Source organism: Pongo abelii, chromosome 11, assembly GCF_028885655.2.
Source record: "Pongo abelii isolate AG06213 chromosome 11, NHGRI_mPonAbe1-v2.0_pri, whole genome shotgun sequence".
Taxonomy (NCBI): Eukaryota; Metazoa; Chordata; class Mammalia; order Primates; family Hominidae; genus Pongo; species Pongo abelii.
In genome coordinates, this window is record NC_071996.2 from 62747314 (window position 1) to 62765769 (window position 18456).

The 18456-nt window shown below is 41.2% G+C and overlaps 1 protein-coding gene across 27 annotated transcripts in view; it reads right to left on the reverse strand.

The window, feature by feature from the left end:
• Positions 1-9054: 9054 nt before the first annotated feature.
• The window catches only part of RBMS1 (RNA binding motif single stranded interacting protein 1), a 221515-nt gene continuing 212113 nt past the window's right edge, over positions 9055-18456 (reverse strand). For all 27 annotated transcript variants that reach the window (XM_009237775.4, XM_002812517.6, XM_063712833.1 and 24 more), the window contains 4 exons: positions 16082-16192; positions 14814-14894; positions 12546-12630; positions 9055-11675 (listed from right to left, as the gene is read on the reverse strand). In XM_009237775.4, the coding sequence (XP_009236050.1) occupies positions 12553-12630; positions 14814-14894; positions 16082-16192 (270 nt within the window). In that variant the 3' untranslated portion in view covers positions 9055-11675; positions 12546-12552. The remainder of the gene's footprint in view (positions 11676-12545; positions 12631-14813; positions 14895-16081; positions 16193-18456) is intronic.

Genomic DNA, 18456 nt, shown 5'->3' on the forward strand with positions numbered 1-18456 from the left:
GGAGCAGCATGGTTGGTTCTCCAGCTGCCACGGCTGTCTTTTGAAGCCACTGGAACAATACTCAATGCACCAGAGCCCCTGTAACCAAGAACTGCATCCTTGCTTAGCCAAGCCTAGTTTCCTTTTTTAAGGAGAAAGGAGGGGAGCTCTTTTGCAGTATCCACAAAGCCAATACAACTACACATGGGAAGCCGCTTATATCCCTGCTACCCTAAGCCCAGCTCCCCACTGCCCATGAGGACTAGCCCCCTCTCAGCTGCATTCCTCGGGCTCTCTGCTGGTCTTTGCCAATACTCATCCTCTAACCCATGGGCTCTTCCTACTGTTCTTTTTATGACAGATGCAGCAAAGAGGTCATTAGATAAGGATTCTTTTACTTGAGAATAGGATTCTGACCCTCCATGCATGAAGAGCTTGTGGCAGATACTAGACTGCAGTAAGACGAGGTGGAATGGAAGGTGGGCACATGGAGACAAACGGGGTTGGCAGCACTGACCAGTGGTGCAGAGAGCCAACTGGAGGACAAAACAGATGAGATGAATTAGATTGGGGAATTCACACTTCCCCATGACCACAAGGTTGAAGCTCTTTTCATTCTCAAAAACTCAAAGGCATTTATCTTAGAAATTTAAGAATTAACTCATGGTTAATGAGATGGTTCAATTGGTGAGGATAAGTCTCTGTGCTCTGTGAGGCCCTTTTCTTGGGAGGCACTTGAAAAATACCTGGGAAGATCCAGAGGCTGCTGCATTTGAGTTTCTGCAGGAAGCTGGAATTGTGGCCTCAAAGATAGTAAAACTCACTGCTGACATCTTAGAAATATCACTGTTTCCTTAATTTAATACATGCCAAAGTTGGTGGCTGAGAGATTGTATCTTACAAGCCTATTACCAGCCGATTTAGTAGGCCTTCGGTAACAGCTTTGGAAAGGGGAAGTTAATCAATCGTTCATTTTATCTTCTTTTTCTCCTACACTTTTTACTTTTTCTTCCTTATATTATTTTCTCACTTACCTCCCTAAGTCTTTCTTTTCTACTTCCTTTCTCTCCTTTATGTCACCCTCTCATTACTTCTCTTTATATTTTTTTTTCAGATTTTACACTTCCACACCCTTCCTGCCCTTCAACTCTGTTTCAAACTTTTAGCACATTCTATATGACAGTGAGACATAAGCAGACTTCATGGGGCAAATTTATGGCATCACAAAAGGTCTCTTCTTGTGGAGGGTACTTGCTCTCTTATGGCAGAATTACTTCTATTCTTTAATATGTGGTTCCCTTTTGCTTCTGGGCAGAGAGTAGGAGAAGAACCAACTTGCTCACCACCTCCAAACTCCCACACAGAGCAAGGTATCAGAGCCTGAGCAGGGTGAGCTGGGCTAAGGCATTGCATGGCAAAGTGGCTGGTGCCAGCAATGGGAGATTGGTTGCACACAGGGGGACTGAGCAATGAGTAAGTGTATTAGTCCATTCTCACATTGCTGTAAAGAACTACCTGAGACTGGGTAGTTTATAAAGAAATGAGTTTTAATAGACTTACGGTTCTGCATGCAGGCTGTACAAGAGGCCTGATAGGGAGGCCTCGGGAAACTTACAATCATGACAGAAGGCAAATCAGAAGCAAGCATATCTTCACATGGTGACAGGAGAAAGAGCTACACACCTTTACACAACCAGATCTTGTGAAAACTCACTCACTATCATGAGACCAGCAAGGGAGAAGCCCACTCCTATGATCTAATCACCTCCCACCAGGTCCCTCTCCAAACACTGGAGATTACAATTCAACGTGAGATTTGGGTGGGGACACAGAGCAAAACCATATTAGTAAGTAGATCAAAGATATTGGGAGCCAGGCTTCTTACCGTCAGAAAACTATTACAAAAATTGGAAGGGGCTAGTCACAGTGACAATCCCAGCATTTTGGGAGGCTGAGGCAGGAGGACTGCTTGAGTCCAAGAGTTTGAGATTAGCCTGGACAACATAGTGAGACCCTCTCTCTGAAAAACAAAAAATAAATTAGCTGGATGTGGTGCTGTGTGCCTGTAGTCCTAGCTACTTGAGAGGCTGAGGTGGGAGGATTGGTTGAGCCCAGGAAGTGGAGGCTGCAGTGAGCTACATAATGGCACCACTGTACTCAAGCCTGAGTGATATAGTAAGACTCTGTCTCTAAGAGGAAAAAAAAAAAAAGGAAAGGGAAAATGAAATCTGTGGTTGAAAATTCATGCTTTCCAGTATTTACAGACAAGGTATAAATATGTGTGTGGACATACACATGTGTATATACATACTCCCTAACCCTGTCTACTGACAAGACTTGGGAACAGTGACATGCAAGTAGCAAAGAGTATACCTAGTACCTAAACTTTAGCTTCTAAATGTCATTCTCCATCAAAAGAAACTAGGGCTGACTGGGCATGGTGACTCATGCCTGTAATCCTAGCAGTTTGGGAGGCCGAGGTGGGCGGATCACTTGAGGACCAGCCTGGCTAACATGGCGAAACCCCGTCTCTACTAAAAATACAAAAATTAGCTGGGCTTGGTGGTGCACGCCTGTAATCCCAGCTACTCAGGAGGCTGAGGCATGAGAGTCGCTTGAACCTGGGAGGCAGAGATGGCAGTGACCTGAGATCATGCCAGGAAACAGGGCTCTTTGGAGAATTCCAGGGCTGGGGCAGGGAAAGTACAAAATAAGCCTGAAACATCTTGTGGTGCCAGTAGGCAAGGCAATGCTTAAAGAATGACAGGGACATGTCTAAAAACTAGACGCTGGCTTGCAGGGCTCCCACAGGCCAAACTGGGGATCATTTGAACATCAAAACAAGTAATGACTGCAACCGATTAGAATCCACTGAGTAAAACAGGAAATTCTGAGTCCATACTTACATAAAGTAAATGAATAAATTAAAAGTTTGAGGACGTTTGGGGTATTTCCATGGTTTCAAAGCACTTCCTCACAACATATTTATTAACTGCAAAGTGTGAAAGGTAACTTTACAGTGGAGATGCCTGGCAGACACCACCTTAATTAAGTGATCAAAGAGAGAATCATAGGTAATGAAACATAGTGAAATCACTCACCTCCTGATGGGGTGCAGTGAGGAGAACACAGCTTCACTTTGTTGATATTCCTGCCAAAATTGGACCACGCAGAAACTTCAAACAAACCAATCTGAGACACTCTGCAAAATCACAGTCTCATAATCTTCAACTGCGTCAAAGTCATGAAAGTCAAAGAAAGACTGAGGAGCTATTTCAGACTGAGAGAAACTTAAGAGACATGACAATTAATGTGTGAAACTTGACTGGGGTCTGAGGTTTAGTTGGTAGTAATGAGTCGGTGTTGCTTTGATGGTTGTGTTGTGGTCATGTAAGAGAATGTCCTTGTTTTTAGCAGGTAATGGAGCATTTGTTCTGTGATCTGCTCTCAGGTAAATTAGGATACAAGTTCTTTGTGTTGTACTTGCAACTTTTGTGTTTCAAAATTTAAAAATATTTCATAAATCAAATGGTATACCCACTTTGGGAAAAAATAAACATTATCAGGTAAACACAAAATTCCCATTAATTTAGAACAAAGCACGAGAATTTTCGGAAATTTTATGTTTATGGTGGGCCACACTGGGCTATCTCTGCCTTGCATCCCTGGGGCTCTCTATTCTCTCTCCTCGGCTCTCAAGGGTCCTTTGATGGCAGAATAAAAAAGCACTATGATTTGTGAAAGCCCTAGCTACAGTATTAGGTAATGGAAAGGGTCATCATCTTACCTCCTGACTCACTGGCCAGAGGAGGGAGCGACTGCCCAAATCAGCCAGCTCAGGGACTCACCTCTGAGCTGCTGCTTTGGGTGGAATGGAAGAAACTGGTTGGTGTCTTAGGTATAACATGAAGTGCTCAGTAAATGGCAGGAGGACTTGTGGCTTGCATCTCTTTTCCCATGTGAAGGGCCGAATGTGGAAATAAAAGGAGGATGCAGAACATTTTTGCTGTTGCAGAGCTGTTTTGTCCTTCAGAGTCATAGCAATGGGCTCTGTGAGAGGTATAAGGTATATCACCTAAGAACATGTGACGAGATCAGAATACCTATTATGAGTCTATAGCCTACCAGAATCACTATCACGAAATGGTGCCTTGCTGTGCCGCCCTTGACTTTTATGAATGAGTCCTATCTGAAACAGGCTTGGGAAATTGTCATTGTATTGGTGGAGAAATGTGGTGGACACTGCCCTGTACCCCCTGCAGCAGCCCCTGTACAAAGCTAGTAAATACTATCTTTCTCTAGAGAATCTGGCAGGCTTTATTCTTTTTGACAGTAAGAGCTACAGATGCAAGTTCTTTTCTCCCTTTTCACCTTGGCTGCCAGGAAACATAATTATTGAAGTTTAACTGTAGTGATGGTGGAGAACTTTTGGCCTATAGAGCTACATTCTGTGTACTCCTTATGTCTCTTCCCTGTTAATTTATCAAGTCCAGATTTCTATGTTTGTAATTAATTGTGTTTCCTATACAGTTGCCTCAAATCTTCGTAAAATACAGGTTTGTAAAACAAAATAAAACAAAAAACCCAGATCATTGGAAGAATTAAGTTGAAGGATACAAAATCTTATCAATAAAATTGAATAAATGTTAGGGAGAAAATAACAGTAATGGAAGTTCCTTCACGTATTTCTTGGGAAAAACTGTTGTTCCTGGCTAGGAGGCCAGGAACAATATTTATGGTCTTGAACATGTGTCAAAGACATGAGTTACAAAGTGGATAAAATGGGATTCCTGCCTAGGCTTCCCTGAAGAAAATAACAAATAGTTCTCAAGATATATGAAGGGCATGGGAAAACTATACAGGTGTTTGCAAATCCATAATCTGATGTGTGGAGAACACATGACCAAGGGTAAAAGAAGTCAAAATGACATTACTTGGAAAGTATCCCACACCCTACTTGATTTTTTTTTTTTAATTTTCTAAAAGGACAGTTCTTTCTTCTTACACATTCCAGTATTTTCGGAACAGAAGTGACAGCAATGTCAACTCTTTGGACATCTGCTCCAAGTCTCATTCTGGCAAGGGCAGAGCTATCAAAGACTTTGTCTGTCTGCCTGACAATTTCATCTCTCAGAAGGTAGAGGAACCCGTGAGGAAAATGGCTGCTCTCAAGTGAATTCTGATCAGTAAAAAAGGAACTGGTTGGAAATGTGGAAATACTGAGAATCTCAGGAGAGATGTTTTCATTATCTTCGCCCCCTCACAGAACTCCCAAAGCTCTTTATTTAGATCTTTTCTTACTTCTCCTTATAATATTGTCACTTATAGACTTGTGTCTCTAAGATTGTCCCTTGAGGACTGGGACCATATCACATCATCTTTGTGTCTGTATTGCTTGGGGCAGTTATCTTTTAAACACACAAAAAAATCGATCAAATGTGCTTAGTTGGAATATGAGCACAGCGACTTGCATAATTTCAGGATAAAGTGACGACACTCTTTAAGAATATTTTTTCTTGATCATAAAATGTTTTCATGGTTGAAAACTGGAAAAATCATTCAGGGAAGTATAAATGAGAAAATACACACTTTCTATAATCCTCCCACTTGATAAGCATTTTGAAGTACTTTCTCCTTGTTATTTATTCTTGAGACAGTGTATCTCTCTGTCACCCAGGCTACAGTGTAGTGGCGTGAACATAATAGCCACTGCAACCTCAAACTCCTGGGCTCAAGCAATCCTGTCTGAGCCTCCCAAGTGGCTAGGACTACAAGTGTGTGCCACCATGCCAGGCTAATTTTTAAAATTTTCTTGTAGAGATGACTCTTGCTATATTGCCCAGGCTGGTCTCAAACTCGTGGCCTCAATCAATTCTCTGGCCTTGGCTTCCCAGTGTTGAGATTACAGGCATAAGCCACTGTGCCCAGCCTCTCCTTGGGTTTTATACTTATTTCATACTTTTGATCATACTGTATCTACAGTTCTGTTCCTAACACTTTTTATTCACGTTGTATCCTAAGCATTTTCCATGTCATTAAAATGTCTTCATTTTAAAATGACTTCATATTATCTTGCATGTCTTTAGCATAAACACTGTCATTTAAAAAATAAAGCAACGTAGGGATTTTCACTGGCTACAAGTTCTAAGAATTGTGGTATGTCTGAGAAGTCAAAAAGGAACCGGCAGGGCAGGGGAGACAGGTGAAGTCCCAAGTTCTTCCTCCGGTTTGGGTTTTATCCTGAGTCAACTGTGGTACATCTGGAAGGTGAGTTGATGATGTGGAGTGACCAGGGCTGACGAGGAAGAGTTAAAGCTGGAAGGAATGCTCAACCTAGAGAAGAGCAGAGCCATGGAGTCACGTTTCCACACTTGAAGTATGACTGACTGACTCTGTGGCATCCCGGTTGGCAGCACTAAGGCCAGTAAGTGGGAATTTCAAAGCCACAATTTGGACTCCTCTGCAAACAAGTTTGAGAGCTGTTCCCTAAAGATACCTGATGCCCTGTGAGGCAGGCAGTGCCTGATCCCTGGAGGTGTTCAAGTAGGGCAGGTGGCTTCAAGGATACTAGAGAATAGGAAATCCCTGCAGTCTGGTTTATGGTGTGGGTCTTGTGTGAGCACTGGAATAGCCTACATCAAATCTTAAGTCTCTCAGAGTCGCATAAAAACCCTATTATTTAATTCAAAGCCACGTTTTCAATTCTGAGCAGCCCAGAGACCTGCCATCGCTTTCTCGCGCCGAGTCACGTGGTCTGGCAAGGCGCGCGGTTTCCTCCCTAGCCGCCCTCAGCTTCCCTGAACCTTCAAAGTCACATTTCAGTCACTCCCCAGTCTGACCAACAACGCTCACAATGAGGGCGCTGCCAGCACAGGCGACGGCCTGCGCTCCAGTCTTACGAGGAACCCCAAATTCAAGACCCCTGTGACCCAGCCTGTGTGCCCCGAGAGGCTAAACCTCCGCGCAGGGGCTTCCCGATGTCGGCTGCCACGGGTCTGGGTTTTCGGCCTGCAGAGCTCGCGTCTGACGGCTGAGGAACAAAACGCCCTCCCTCTAGCGGCTCAAGCGCACACACTCTCTTGCCCTCCACAGCCCCTGAGCGAGTCACGGTAGACACTCTGGAGCCATTTCACGGGGCTGGAATTCCTTCGCCCGGCGGAGCTCGGCGCGCACCCCTCAGCTGTGCCGACGACCCTGCGCCCGGGGCGCCCCGCGGCCACGTGACCGCCGTCTGGCTCTCGGCCTGGACTGAGGGGGCTGAGCTCATCGCGTTGCTATTCGAGGGGCAGAGACTGCCTGGCCTTCCTCAAACCCTGAGCTCCCGCCTCTCCTCCCTCCCCCACCTACTTAACATCTCAGGCTTTTTGTGGAAGGGGCAGGGCGGTTGAGAGGTCGGTGACCTTTGTCCCAATGGCGCTGGCTCTTTTCCTTTTTGGCTACCCTAATGGAATGAGGATATAATCAGTCATATCTTAACATTCATTGAGCCCCGGCTCAGGCTGGGAGGCACTGCCTTTCTCCCAGTGAATTTTAAATCAGTATTTGTGGGATTTAAGCTCCAGCAGATAAACCTAGAGCCACTGGCCATGAAGGGTGTGGCAGTGGGGTGAAAAACGGGGCTCCTGCCTCCACTCTCTGGCTTTCCTCATCCCAGCCACTATAGAGGGGAAAATACGTAGACCACAGAGCAACGGCCACACCCTCTTTCCTCTCCTCCAACCCCAGAATTTCACTTCAGTCTCAGAGCTTTCAGCTAGGTGGGGTTTATCCCCAAACGGGCCACAACCCCTCTAGTTATATGCGAGCGGTAACTGTGAACCACCATCGCTGGCTTGATCCTCCCTTTTCCGTGGATTGGTGCTCCTGAGTGTGTTTATCGGTTTCAGTACATAACACAGCCAGATGGAGGGCCGCGGACTTCAGCGGCGAGAAGCTACAACACAAATAAGGTGAACAAAAACGAAGGTGCCCAGGAGCCTGAATTGCATTTCTTTCTTACCTTTGGTCATAGGAAGGAGCACTTAGGCGTGTGGCTGGAACGCAAAGTGAGACCAGAGCTTACATTCTTAGCAGCCTGGGTTTGTCTCAAGAAGCCATGCTTCTCTCCTGACAAATTTGCTCTCAGAAGCACCAGTTAGCATCAGAGGAATGTTGTTTCCTTCTCTAAAACAGCCATCAAGTACCAGCGCTTTCTTGGCTCCGGCAAGTTAAGTGCTCTGACCCCTCCCTTATCTAACTCACCCCGCACACCATCCACATGGCAGCGGACGCAGCCAGAAATGGAGCGGACTGCATCTTTTCCTTGCCCACTCTTTTTATCACCATGACAGAGCCACTGGACGCCAGAAAATAAATACTGAACCACCACACTAAAACGTTTACTCCACTTTGGGCAGAAGGAGCCTATTTTGCATGTCAAGTGCCTCCTATAAAGCAGTCAGTGAGGGAAAGAGGAGTTCTCGCTCCTCTCCGTGAATGCTGCATTCACGGTAACAGTCGGGAACAGCTGCCTCCAGTCGGGAACAGCTGAACAGGTAGCTCTGAAAGAGGACCTTGGTCATAAACGCATAGATAAGATTATCCCGAGGTTCTCGCCCACATGCTTCCTTACCACAGGTGGGAGGGCTGCTGTTAGGCTGTCTTCCTTGCTGAGCATTGACAAGCAATGAAATAGTTGAGGGGTAGCAGCAAGAAAGGAGGAAGAAAAAGGGCCTGGTTCTTTGGTCTTTAAGAACAGACCACTAGTGGTGTATTTTGGGCTGGATATTTGCTGAGCCGACCGTTGACGTGCTGAGCCGACCGTTGACGTGCCGAGCCGACCGTTGACGTGCTGAGCTGACCGTTTACGTGCTGAGCTGAGGGTTGACGTCTCTGGTCATTACACAGATTTAAATAACCAGCAAAAGTGGGGTGGAAAGGTTTTTCCAGTTGTTTTCAAGGAAATGTATTTTGAGGATACATTGAATCTGACATAACTTTCAACTCACTTTCAAACCAATCTACTGAGCTGAAGAAAGAGATCAGAAATGAAATTCTGATATATACTTAATCGACTTAAAAAATTGACAGGAAAAATAAAATTTCAGATGTTTTTTATTCAAAGGTTCTCAAAAGAAATAAAACAGAAAAGCTAACAATCTGATCAAATGTACAGTTCAAAAATGTCTTTTGGCGTTTAACAACAAGTCCTAGGAAAGAAAACTACAGAGTTATCTTGAACCGGACAAATAAGTTACCACTGGCAAGTCTGTGGCACTAGTAAAACAAAAATAAAAAATTAACTCTCTTGATCATATAGATATCTCTATGAAAATCTTTTTTTTCAATCTGTACAAAAGGTCTTTCTTCATAAATTAATTTTTTTTATAATTTAATGGCTGTCTACTATGTGATGTTTAACTGATTTTTTTTATGTACAGAGGTTATGTTTCCCAAATCTTACCCAGACGAGTATGGCACTTAGTTCAGACATTTCTAGCAGCAGATTTCCCCTCCCCTCTAACCGAGCTATCAAATTTCTGTCTTAACTAATGCAAAAATATCAAGTAGTGAGAGACCCAGGTTTATAACTGTACTAGGTACACAGAGGGTGCTGCGTTCAGTCTGGACTTTCACAAAGCAGTAATATTCCAGGGAGCATAGAACCAATAATACCACAACTTTAAAAAATGAAACAAAAACAAAAACAAAAACACATTTCTCTTATGACTATGTAATTTTCACTAGAATCTACACTTCTCAGAGCAGCAAGGACTTTTGAAACTATGAAATGTCACTGACATCTGTCATCAAATACAAGCATAAAATTTAAGAACTAAAAAATACTTGAAAGAAATAACTGCTTAGCCCTAGCTCCTGAGCTAGGAGGATTTGGTCTGTGGAAACAGGGAGGGCCAGCAACCTGTCCCAGCACAAAAGAAAATAGACTCTGAGGTAGATAACTGATCATACACAGCTGACCAGACAAGTACACAGTTTTGGAAGACAACTTAATTTACCATTGCTTTTAAAACATATGCAATTGCCTTAATAAAAGAGCTTTAATAACAGTGAATTATCTTATATGTACTAAAGTAGAAATAACTGTGTATTTATGAATCAGGAATTTCATAGTTTCAAAATTGGTTTTCTTTACACTTGAACACTTGTAGTGATGATGTAAAGTGTGGCACTGCTTGGATCCAAATCTTCCTTCATGCTTTTTTGTTTGTGTGTGTCCATACATCAATTAAAATTATAAAACCTAAATGCAAAGGTACAAAAAAGGCACATTCTCCTAACCGCAAACTGGTCCGGCAAAAATAAAGAGCACAGAAGATGTGATGCTGAGACAAGTTGGAGCTACTGGTTACTGGCTCTTCGGTCTTTGGTGAAGTTACCTTTAAAAGTGCCAAGTCATTTTTATTTTTCAAATTTACCTAATAGAGAGAGAGAGAGCTAGTAGCCAATCGTTTTGCTTCTATTCGTATCTCAGCTTATGTTTGAAGATAAATCCTTACTTTTAGCTTTTGCCACTTTGTTGCAATAGCAACATTTTTCGATTTGCCAGATTTCAGGCATAATTCTCATTCTAAAGCACTATCATTAGTATAAAGGAAGGACAAAACATTCAGTGACTCCCCTCCCCTACCCCCCCGTCCCCAACCCCAACACTACCTACACTAAATCTAGTACATCAAGTTAGTTTTTTTTTTTTTCCTGAAAAAAGGCAAAAGACTTTACATTGCATCATACAGCAGATATCCTAAATCAGTCAAACTATCAGAGGAAACTGTTGGCGTACAGCCTTACAAACAATTTACCCTAATAAAAGTTCCCCAGTCAGAAAATGTGTTTCACACAAAACATTTTTCCCTTCTTGCATTTCACTACCTTACACATTATGTGAAAAATCATTAAAAACACCTACTACATATTTAAAAAAGCCAAAATTTCAGCAACTTTTATTGACTACCTTTTAAAAGCCCTATGCTGCTGTTTTACAAGGCATAATAGACCAGCTCATTTGGTCAAAGCATTCTACATCATTAGTTTGAACTAACTTTTACTGAAACAGCTACAGCATCAAAAGAGTTAAGGCAAATTGGAATTCATAGAAAAGGATAAGACACTTCACACTACGTTGAAAGAAAGACAGAAAGCTGAGAAAAGAGACACTGACGGCAACACTGAATTACAGCAACACTCGCACTGCAAGCACAGAACACCATGGGTGAAGTCGCACTATTTAAACTTCAGAAAGCCCATTTCATACAGCTGGAAAAAAAAAACACACAAATTAAACACAAAATGAACAAAACCACAAAAATCCGGTCATGCACTTGGATAAGTCTTCATGGTCTTTGTGCATACCCAGAAAATTGAAGTTTTCTTTTCTTTCTTTTTTTTCTTTTTCTTTTTTTCTTTTTTTTTTTTTGCATCATAACATTTGATAAAAATCTTTTGTTTTTGTTTTTTGTTTTTTTTTTTTTACTAAAATAAACCTGTTCGGGGGAACAGCTACTAGATGAATTTAAGGGTTTTATGCACCTTATAGAACTTATAGCAAAAATAGTTTTAGTTGATTTCATTATAAATAACGTTTTCAAGAACCTGTGCAAAACTGTCAATAATTTCCTAAAGCACAATTGATCAGAAAAATCCATGATTGTTCAGCCTTCACACCCTTCTTCATGTAGGAACACCTTTCTGTACATCTGGAAGAGAAAAATAAAAGACAAATGCTTTTGTAGATGTGGTGTGATACACTACAGAGCTTTGTAATCTGTTTCTTGTTTTAAAGAGATATGTGTTTGAAAAAGGTTATGCTCATCACTGATGGTAGACTGATAAATGCAAACTCTGTAACTGATGGTTACTTTCAATGCCTGTCACATCCAGGACTTGCAAAATACTTTCTTTTCTAATTTAGAGCCAAAATTCATGTGGGTCTCTAAAGAGTGACTTTATGAAATCAAAAATACATGTTATCACCAGGGCAATCCAGAAACCAAGGTATTCTGTATCACCAGGGCAATCTAGAAACCAAGGTATTCTAAGTTCTACACAGCTATTTTATTACAGTCTGCATGGTAAAGCGAAAAGTTTTGAAATCTGTGGTTCAAGTGAGAGCTGGAAATATAATCTTTCAATCTAAGGATATTGACATTTATCTAAATTCATAATCAAGATGTTGCTAAACTTGCAATGCTAGATTAAGCAACATTTTGTGCTATAGGTCCTCCAGTTTCTGAGTATTAAAGTAATATGATATAGGATACTTGTATTACAGGACAATTTTGGTTCTTGGTGTTCTCTGATATTACAGATTTTTATTTTTTTCTTTTTAGTGGGGAGAGTAATTATACATTTGGCTTCGGTATAAAGCATTCTTTTCAGACAAAATGATTAATCTTAAATTCATAAAATCACTGATTTTAATATTTCAACAAGACTGGATGCCTTGGCCACGATTAAAACAGTATGATAAAATCTGAGTTATCCCAATCACCATTCTGATTTTAAAAAAAGCCCCATAGATTGTGCTTGATTTGAGCCCCCCAGTTATGAAGACCTTTCCTTCATACCTCACAGTTACTTATTAGGTTGAAAGGTATATGGAGAATGGTCATTAGACGTCTCGACAGCCACCTGCTGTTGACCACTTGCCTCCTACAACAAACAAAGCAGAATGGATGAGACATGTTAGTGAAAAAACCTCAGCTCTGCTACTTAGGCCTGACTGAATCCAACAGTGCCTTAAAAACAGTTACTCTTTAAAGTAAATTTCTTCACGTCATGTAGAGCTTTCAAGGTTAATCATTTCCCTAAGCAGCTGGCATGTCTAACAGACCCAAAGCACCTCCCATCCAAATGTTTATGACTTTCCTATTCTTATCAAGCTACAGCATATCAAACAAATTTCTTACCCTCTTACCCCTGGGGACAGATGTGATTTGGAATTCAGTACTTTCAGATTTTATAATCTGAAATGTGGTATGCATAATGCTGTATATGATATAATGCCTCCAGTAGTGTCTAGGGCTGCACCTCATAAGCAAACATATTAATAGTTCTACACTGGAAGCCATGAAGCAGCACAGTTAAGTGGGATCAAGATTTTGTCTCATCTCAGTTCAGGCTGAGTTTTGCCATAGGTCATGTTTTATGCTAAAGCAGTTACAAAGATAATTTTTATTTTCAGATTTCTTTTTGGGTTTCAGATTGCAGGTAAGGAATTGTAGGCTCTGGTAACTGTGGTTGTCAGTAATTGCACAAACAAGTAAAATACTACTACCACCACCACCTCCACCAACACCTACTACTGCTACTGCTACTACTATCACCACCACCACCTCCACCAACACCTACTACTACTACTGCTACTACTATCACCACCACCACCACCACCACCAACACCTACTACTACTACTGCTACTACTATCACCACCACCACCACCTACTACTGCTACTACTATCACCACCACCACCACCTCCACCACCTACTACTACTACTACTATCACCACCACCACCACCACCTCCACCAACACCTACTACTACTACTGCTACTATCACCACCACCACCACCTCCACCAACACCTACTATTACTATCACCACCACCACCACCTCCACCAACACCTACTACTGCTACTGCTACTATCACCACCACCACCACCTCCACCAACACCTACTACTACTACTGCTACTACTATCACCACCACCACCACCACCTCCACCAACACCTACTACTGCTACTGCTACTATCACCACCACCACCACCTCCACCAACACCTACTACTACTACTGCTACTATCACCACCACCACCTCCACCAACACCTACTACTACTACTGCTACTATCACCACCACCACCACCTCCACCAACACCTACTATTACTATCACCACCACCACCACCTCCACCAACACCTACTACTACTACTGCTACTATCACCACCACCACCACCTCCACCACCACCTCCACCAACAGGCCAGAGTCCTACGATCCTTTCCTGGAATTGGAACCTTTGGGATGTGCCTAGTGGATAAGATCAACTGGATTGATACATTTCCTTGAAATTGTAAGGATACTTTGCAGGAAAATGCTACGTTTTCTCTCTAACCATAATACAAATGCTAGACTTCTTTCTTTCATATCAGTATCTTCCATAACAAGAACAGTTATCTAGCCACACTAACAGCCTCTGTAAAAAGAGGTATGGTTTCTTCTTCATCCCTGTAGCAGTTTCAAAACAGCTTTCTCTTTTCCACTAAGTATCTTAACTACAACTGATTTCTTTTCGTCATTTTTATCATTGATACGATCTTTAGTACTGGGACTGCAAACTCCAGATTTATCTTATTGTGTCTGTAGTATCATTTTATGAGAGACAAGACAGAACCTCCGAGGGGTATGAAAGGCACTATAAGCTTAGAAAATATTTCTGGGAGTCTTAAGAGGTGTGGCCTGGATGTTGTTACACTAATTTGTCATGATCATAGCTCACTGTAGTCGCAAACTCCAGGGCTCAAGGGTTCTTCCTGCCTCATACTCCTGAGTAGCTGGGACTACAGGTCCATGCCACCATGTCTGGCCAATTTTTAAACAATTTTATTTTTTGTAGAGATGGGATCTCACTATGTTGCCCAGGCTGGTCTCTAACTCCTGACCATAAGCAATCCTCCCTCCTCAGCCTTCCAAAGTGTTGGACTTACAGGCATGACCCACCACATCTGGCTAAATGCAATTCTTTATGCAAATATTTGACGTCTGGTAGATTTTTCTGAGTTCTATTTAATTTACCCATTTCTGAAACTACTTATAGCCAGAATGGTCACGGGATGGTCTCTACCAACCTCAACAGGAACCGCTGTCGTCTGCATATGTGCATACTGTGGCAAGTAGGCTCCTTGCATAGCTGACGTTGCAGGCATGTACTACAAAGAAGAATGAGGTCAGAATGGGCAATGGTAAACCATGCAAAATTTGGAGTACGTGGGGGGATTGTGAGATGGATATAATGTATTTGGAAATCTCAAAGAAGAAATTTAAATGAGCTACCTCAAAGCTTAAATAGTGCATATAAATATGTCATATGGAAGGCAAACTGTTTTCTACTTTTTGAATCTGCTAAACTAAAAATTCCACATTTCTTTGGATTTGCTAACAAAGTGAAGATAAAAAAGTTTATCATGGGTGAAGATAAAAAAGTTTATCATGGATGAAGATAAAAAAGTTTGTCACTCTCAATAATTCAGTATCACTAATGTGTGATTTTAGAAGATCTCTCCTCAAAGGACTTCATTATTTTCTAGCAGCCCCCTCAACTAGTACCTAGTATTGTTTCTATAGGTGGAGCCCACAGGGGTAAATGACTTATTAGACCTCTAACAGGTCACTGCAGATTAGGCAGCAGAGCCTGGCTTTTCTGACACTGACAGTCATCTTTTCCCAAAGGCAGGAGAAATTTCTAGTCAATCTCATTGGATATGTGTGGCCCTGGCTTAGCCTTCACAAGAAACGGCTGTAGGTTTTGAGTGTCTAAGGGGAAAACGCACCACCCTTTGTTCTTTTAAGCCACTACAGAATACAGGCTAAATTAAAATCCTTTAGCCATCTTACCAGCAAAATGCTAAGCATCAAACCTGGAAGCTGATCTGGTGCCAGCTCAACCTCATTACCCAAAGGAGTCCCCTGGACTTTGGTGAAATATTTCAATATAAAGATCATGATTCAATGCTCCCAAACTCCATAAAAGAAGAAACAAGCGAGAAATAATTCCCTGCTTGTTTACCTTTTATTACCTTTGTCTTTTGCTTCATGACACTGCCACAGGGACGGTGGTACTAGTTATATAAATGTCACTAGTCATAAAAGGCTAGATGTGGTCATGTGTGGGTGCTATATTCTCGTAAAGGAGAGATACCCAGAGAATAGACTTTCAGTTCATCAATTAATCAAGAAATAGCTGAGTATTTACTTTATGGAAGGTCATGTTGGGGGAAGAGAGGGGATTAGACATGATCTGTTATCATAGAGCCTGTCATTTGATAGGGAAGATACAGGCTGCATTAATTTACCCTCCTCTGTTTACAGAGACACATGATAATTATTTGCCACCTACTGTTCCGGTGCTGCCTAGTGACAGATGACTCATCTGCTGGGCCAGAGGGCTGATCATCGATGCGGGCTGTAGTGACATGGTGTGCTCCATTGAGGGAGTTAACACGGCACCCTGGGGAGTTGGAGACAGGAGCAAAATTAGACAAACTGAGGCAAGAGTTAAGATCCTGTAATTACTTTTTGCAAAGGAAATACCTTAGTTTGTTTAGGAATGTGAAGCAAAAACAACCTCCCTCAATCTTGCAAATGGCATCACAAACAGTTTCCTAAAAATCTTCTAAATTGCTCTTTCTGAGAGTTTTGTAAGAGCATTAGGGGAAATGATATCTTGGCATTCACTTCACAACAATCCCTGTATTAAAGGCAGTGTCCCTCTTCTCCTTTCCTTTCCCTTCACTTCCAGTAACTGGAAGCAAGCTAGTCCAGCAGGAGGAGCTATCAAAGGAAAAACAAACTGATTATCACTGCCTGCCTAGGGTTACAAAATGCTTTCTTAAAAAAAAAATCTGGAAAAAAAAAGGCAGTTGATGTTTTCTCCAGTCACAAAACAGTGTATTATATTTAATAAGATCAATATAGTATTTTGTTTAACAATGTTCTATCCAGATAATCGTTTGGTTCAAGATCAGGTTGTTAGGATCGAGAGCACATTTCTTCATTCACTCAGTGTTTCTCAGAACTTTAAGTTACATTTTGGTGCCTGGGAGGGAAGGCAATTCAGATATGATTAATAATCTGAGTCCAGATTCTTTTATTTAATTTGAAAAAATGTTGGTCATTAAAATCAAATTAAATATATTTAAGAAAATAGGAGGGGAAAAAAAAAACAATTGCTTCTAACTCAGCCAGTCTAATACAACCACTGTTAGCAATGTCAGGGTACTACTGCCAGATCATAGCCTGTGTGTGTTTCTGTACAGGTTCAATCAGAGCACATCAACAATTTCATATCCTGGGTTTTTGGTCTTAACTTAGCATTCTAACCATTTACCTAGCTTGTTGAAAAACTATCATTATCATCATTTTTTTAATGGTTACATTGATTGCATAAACCAAAATTTAATGAACTCTTTATTTTTGGACTTTTGCAATCACCTCATTATCTGAGAATGCAAGTATTCTGACACGCTCTATAACTACTAATGTATGTTTTGGTATCGCTGTACCTGGCATCCCTTAAATACAACTGTTATTTATTGATAATTAGATAGACAATCTAGGACAGAGTTAAGTATACAGGAACTTTAATTCTGATTTAAATCAGGCAGTTTAAAGCTGGGTGGGGAAAGGTAATGAATCCTCAGATAGCAACCTTCTGCTTACATTCCTAATGTCTCCTCAAAGATGTTAAGCTCAGATACGTGCAGTCTTTTTCTCAAATGTTGCCAAAAAGAAAAAAAGATATAGATGTGTGTCAGAAATAATGTTTGTCATTAATACATTCTGTTAGAAATTTTTTTTTTTAACACGCATCATCAAAAAGCAAGTGGTAACACGGAAATGACTCAGAAGCCTAGAAGATGGTGGAGGAGTTTCCTGCTCCTTTTTCTCATTCATTGGCACCATCTGTAATAGGAAGTCCTCAAATTCAAAGTAGGTTGATTTCCAAGCATTCCAAAATAGGGTAGCATGGAGTATCAGGGACACAGATTGCTACGGGCCTGTGTGGATCAGTGCATGTATATTATGTACACATGTACAGGTAAGTGTGGGTTTGAAGATGTGTCTATGTATGTGCACATGTATAGATCTATATGTATGTGTATATATATCACACAAAACGTATACATATATCAGAGAGCGCCTCTCCTATGTCATCACCTAAACATGTTTTATCTGCTTCTTAAAGGTCATCTCAGCAATTTCTCATTCAGAACCTCTTATCCCTGGATTGCTATTTCATATACATGGTCTTACATTGCAGTATCCACTTTAAAAAGGGATCCCAAGACAAATTGCTGTTTGAACATAAGGCCAAGAATAGAGTTCTTTTTCTAAGCAACCAAATCTGTTTTTATTTTACACATATTGTGAACTGTATTACTTACCAGGATTCCCATTTTGCATCAGTTACTAGAAAGCTTAGAGCCAAATTTGTGATTTTCTCACGTGAGCATGCAGGTCATTGTGTTGGACATCCTTAGCCTTATTGTAACTTTGTTCTCCATATGTATTTTTCAATTTTCAAACCCTTCTTCCACAAACTACATCTTATGTGTCTTTGAAAAACACATGAAATACACTATATAATAAGTATAACTCACTCAATTAAAAAAAATGTAATATATATGAATGCTCACGTCATTAAGAAATCACATTTGTTATTTACCAAATAATGTGCTACCACTTTAGTATTTATAATCTCCATAGAAAGGC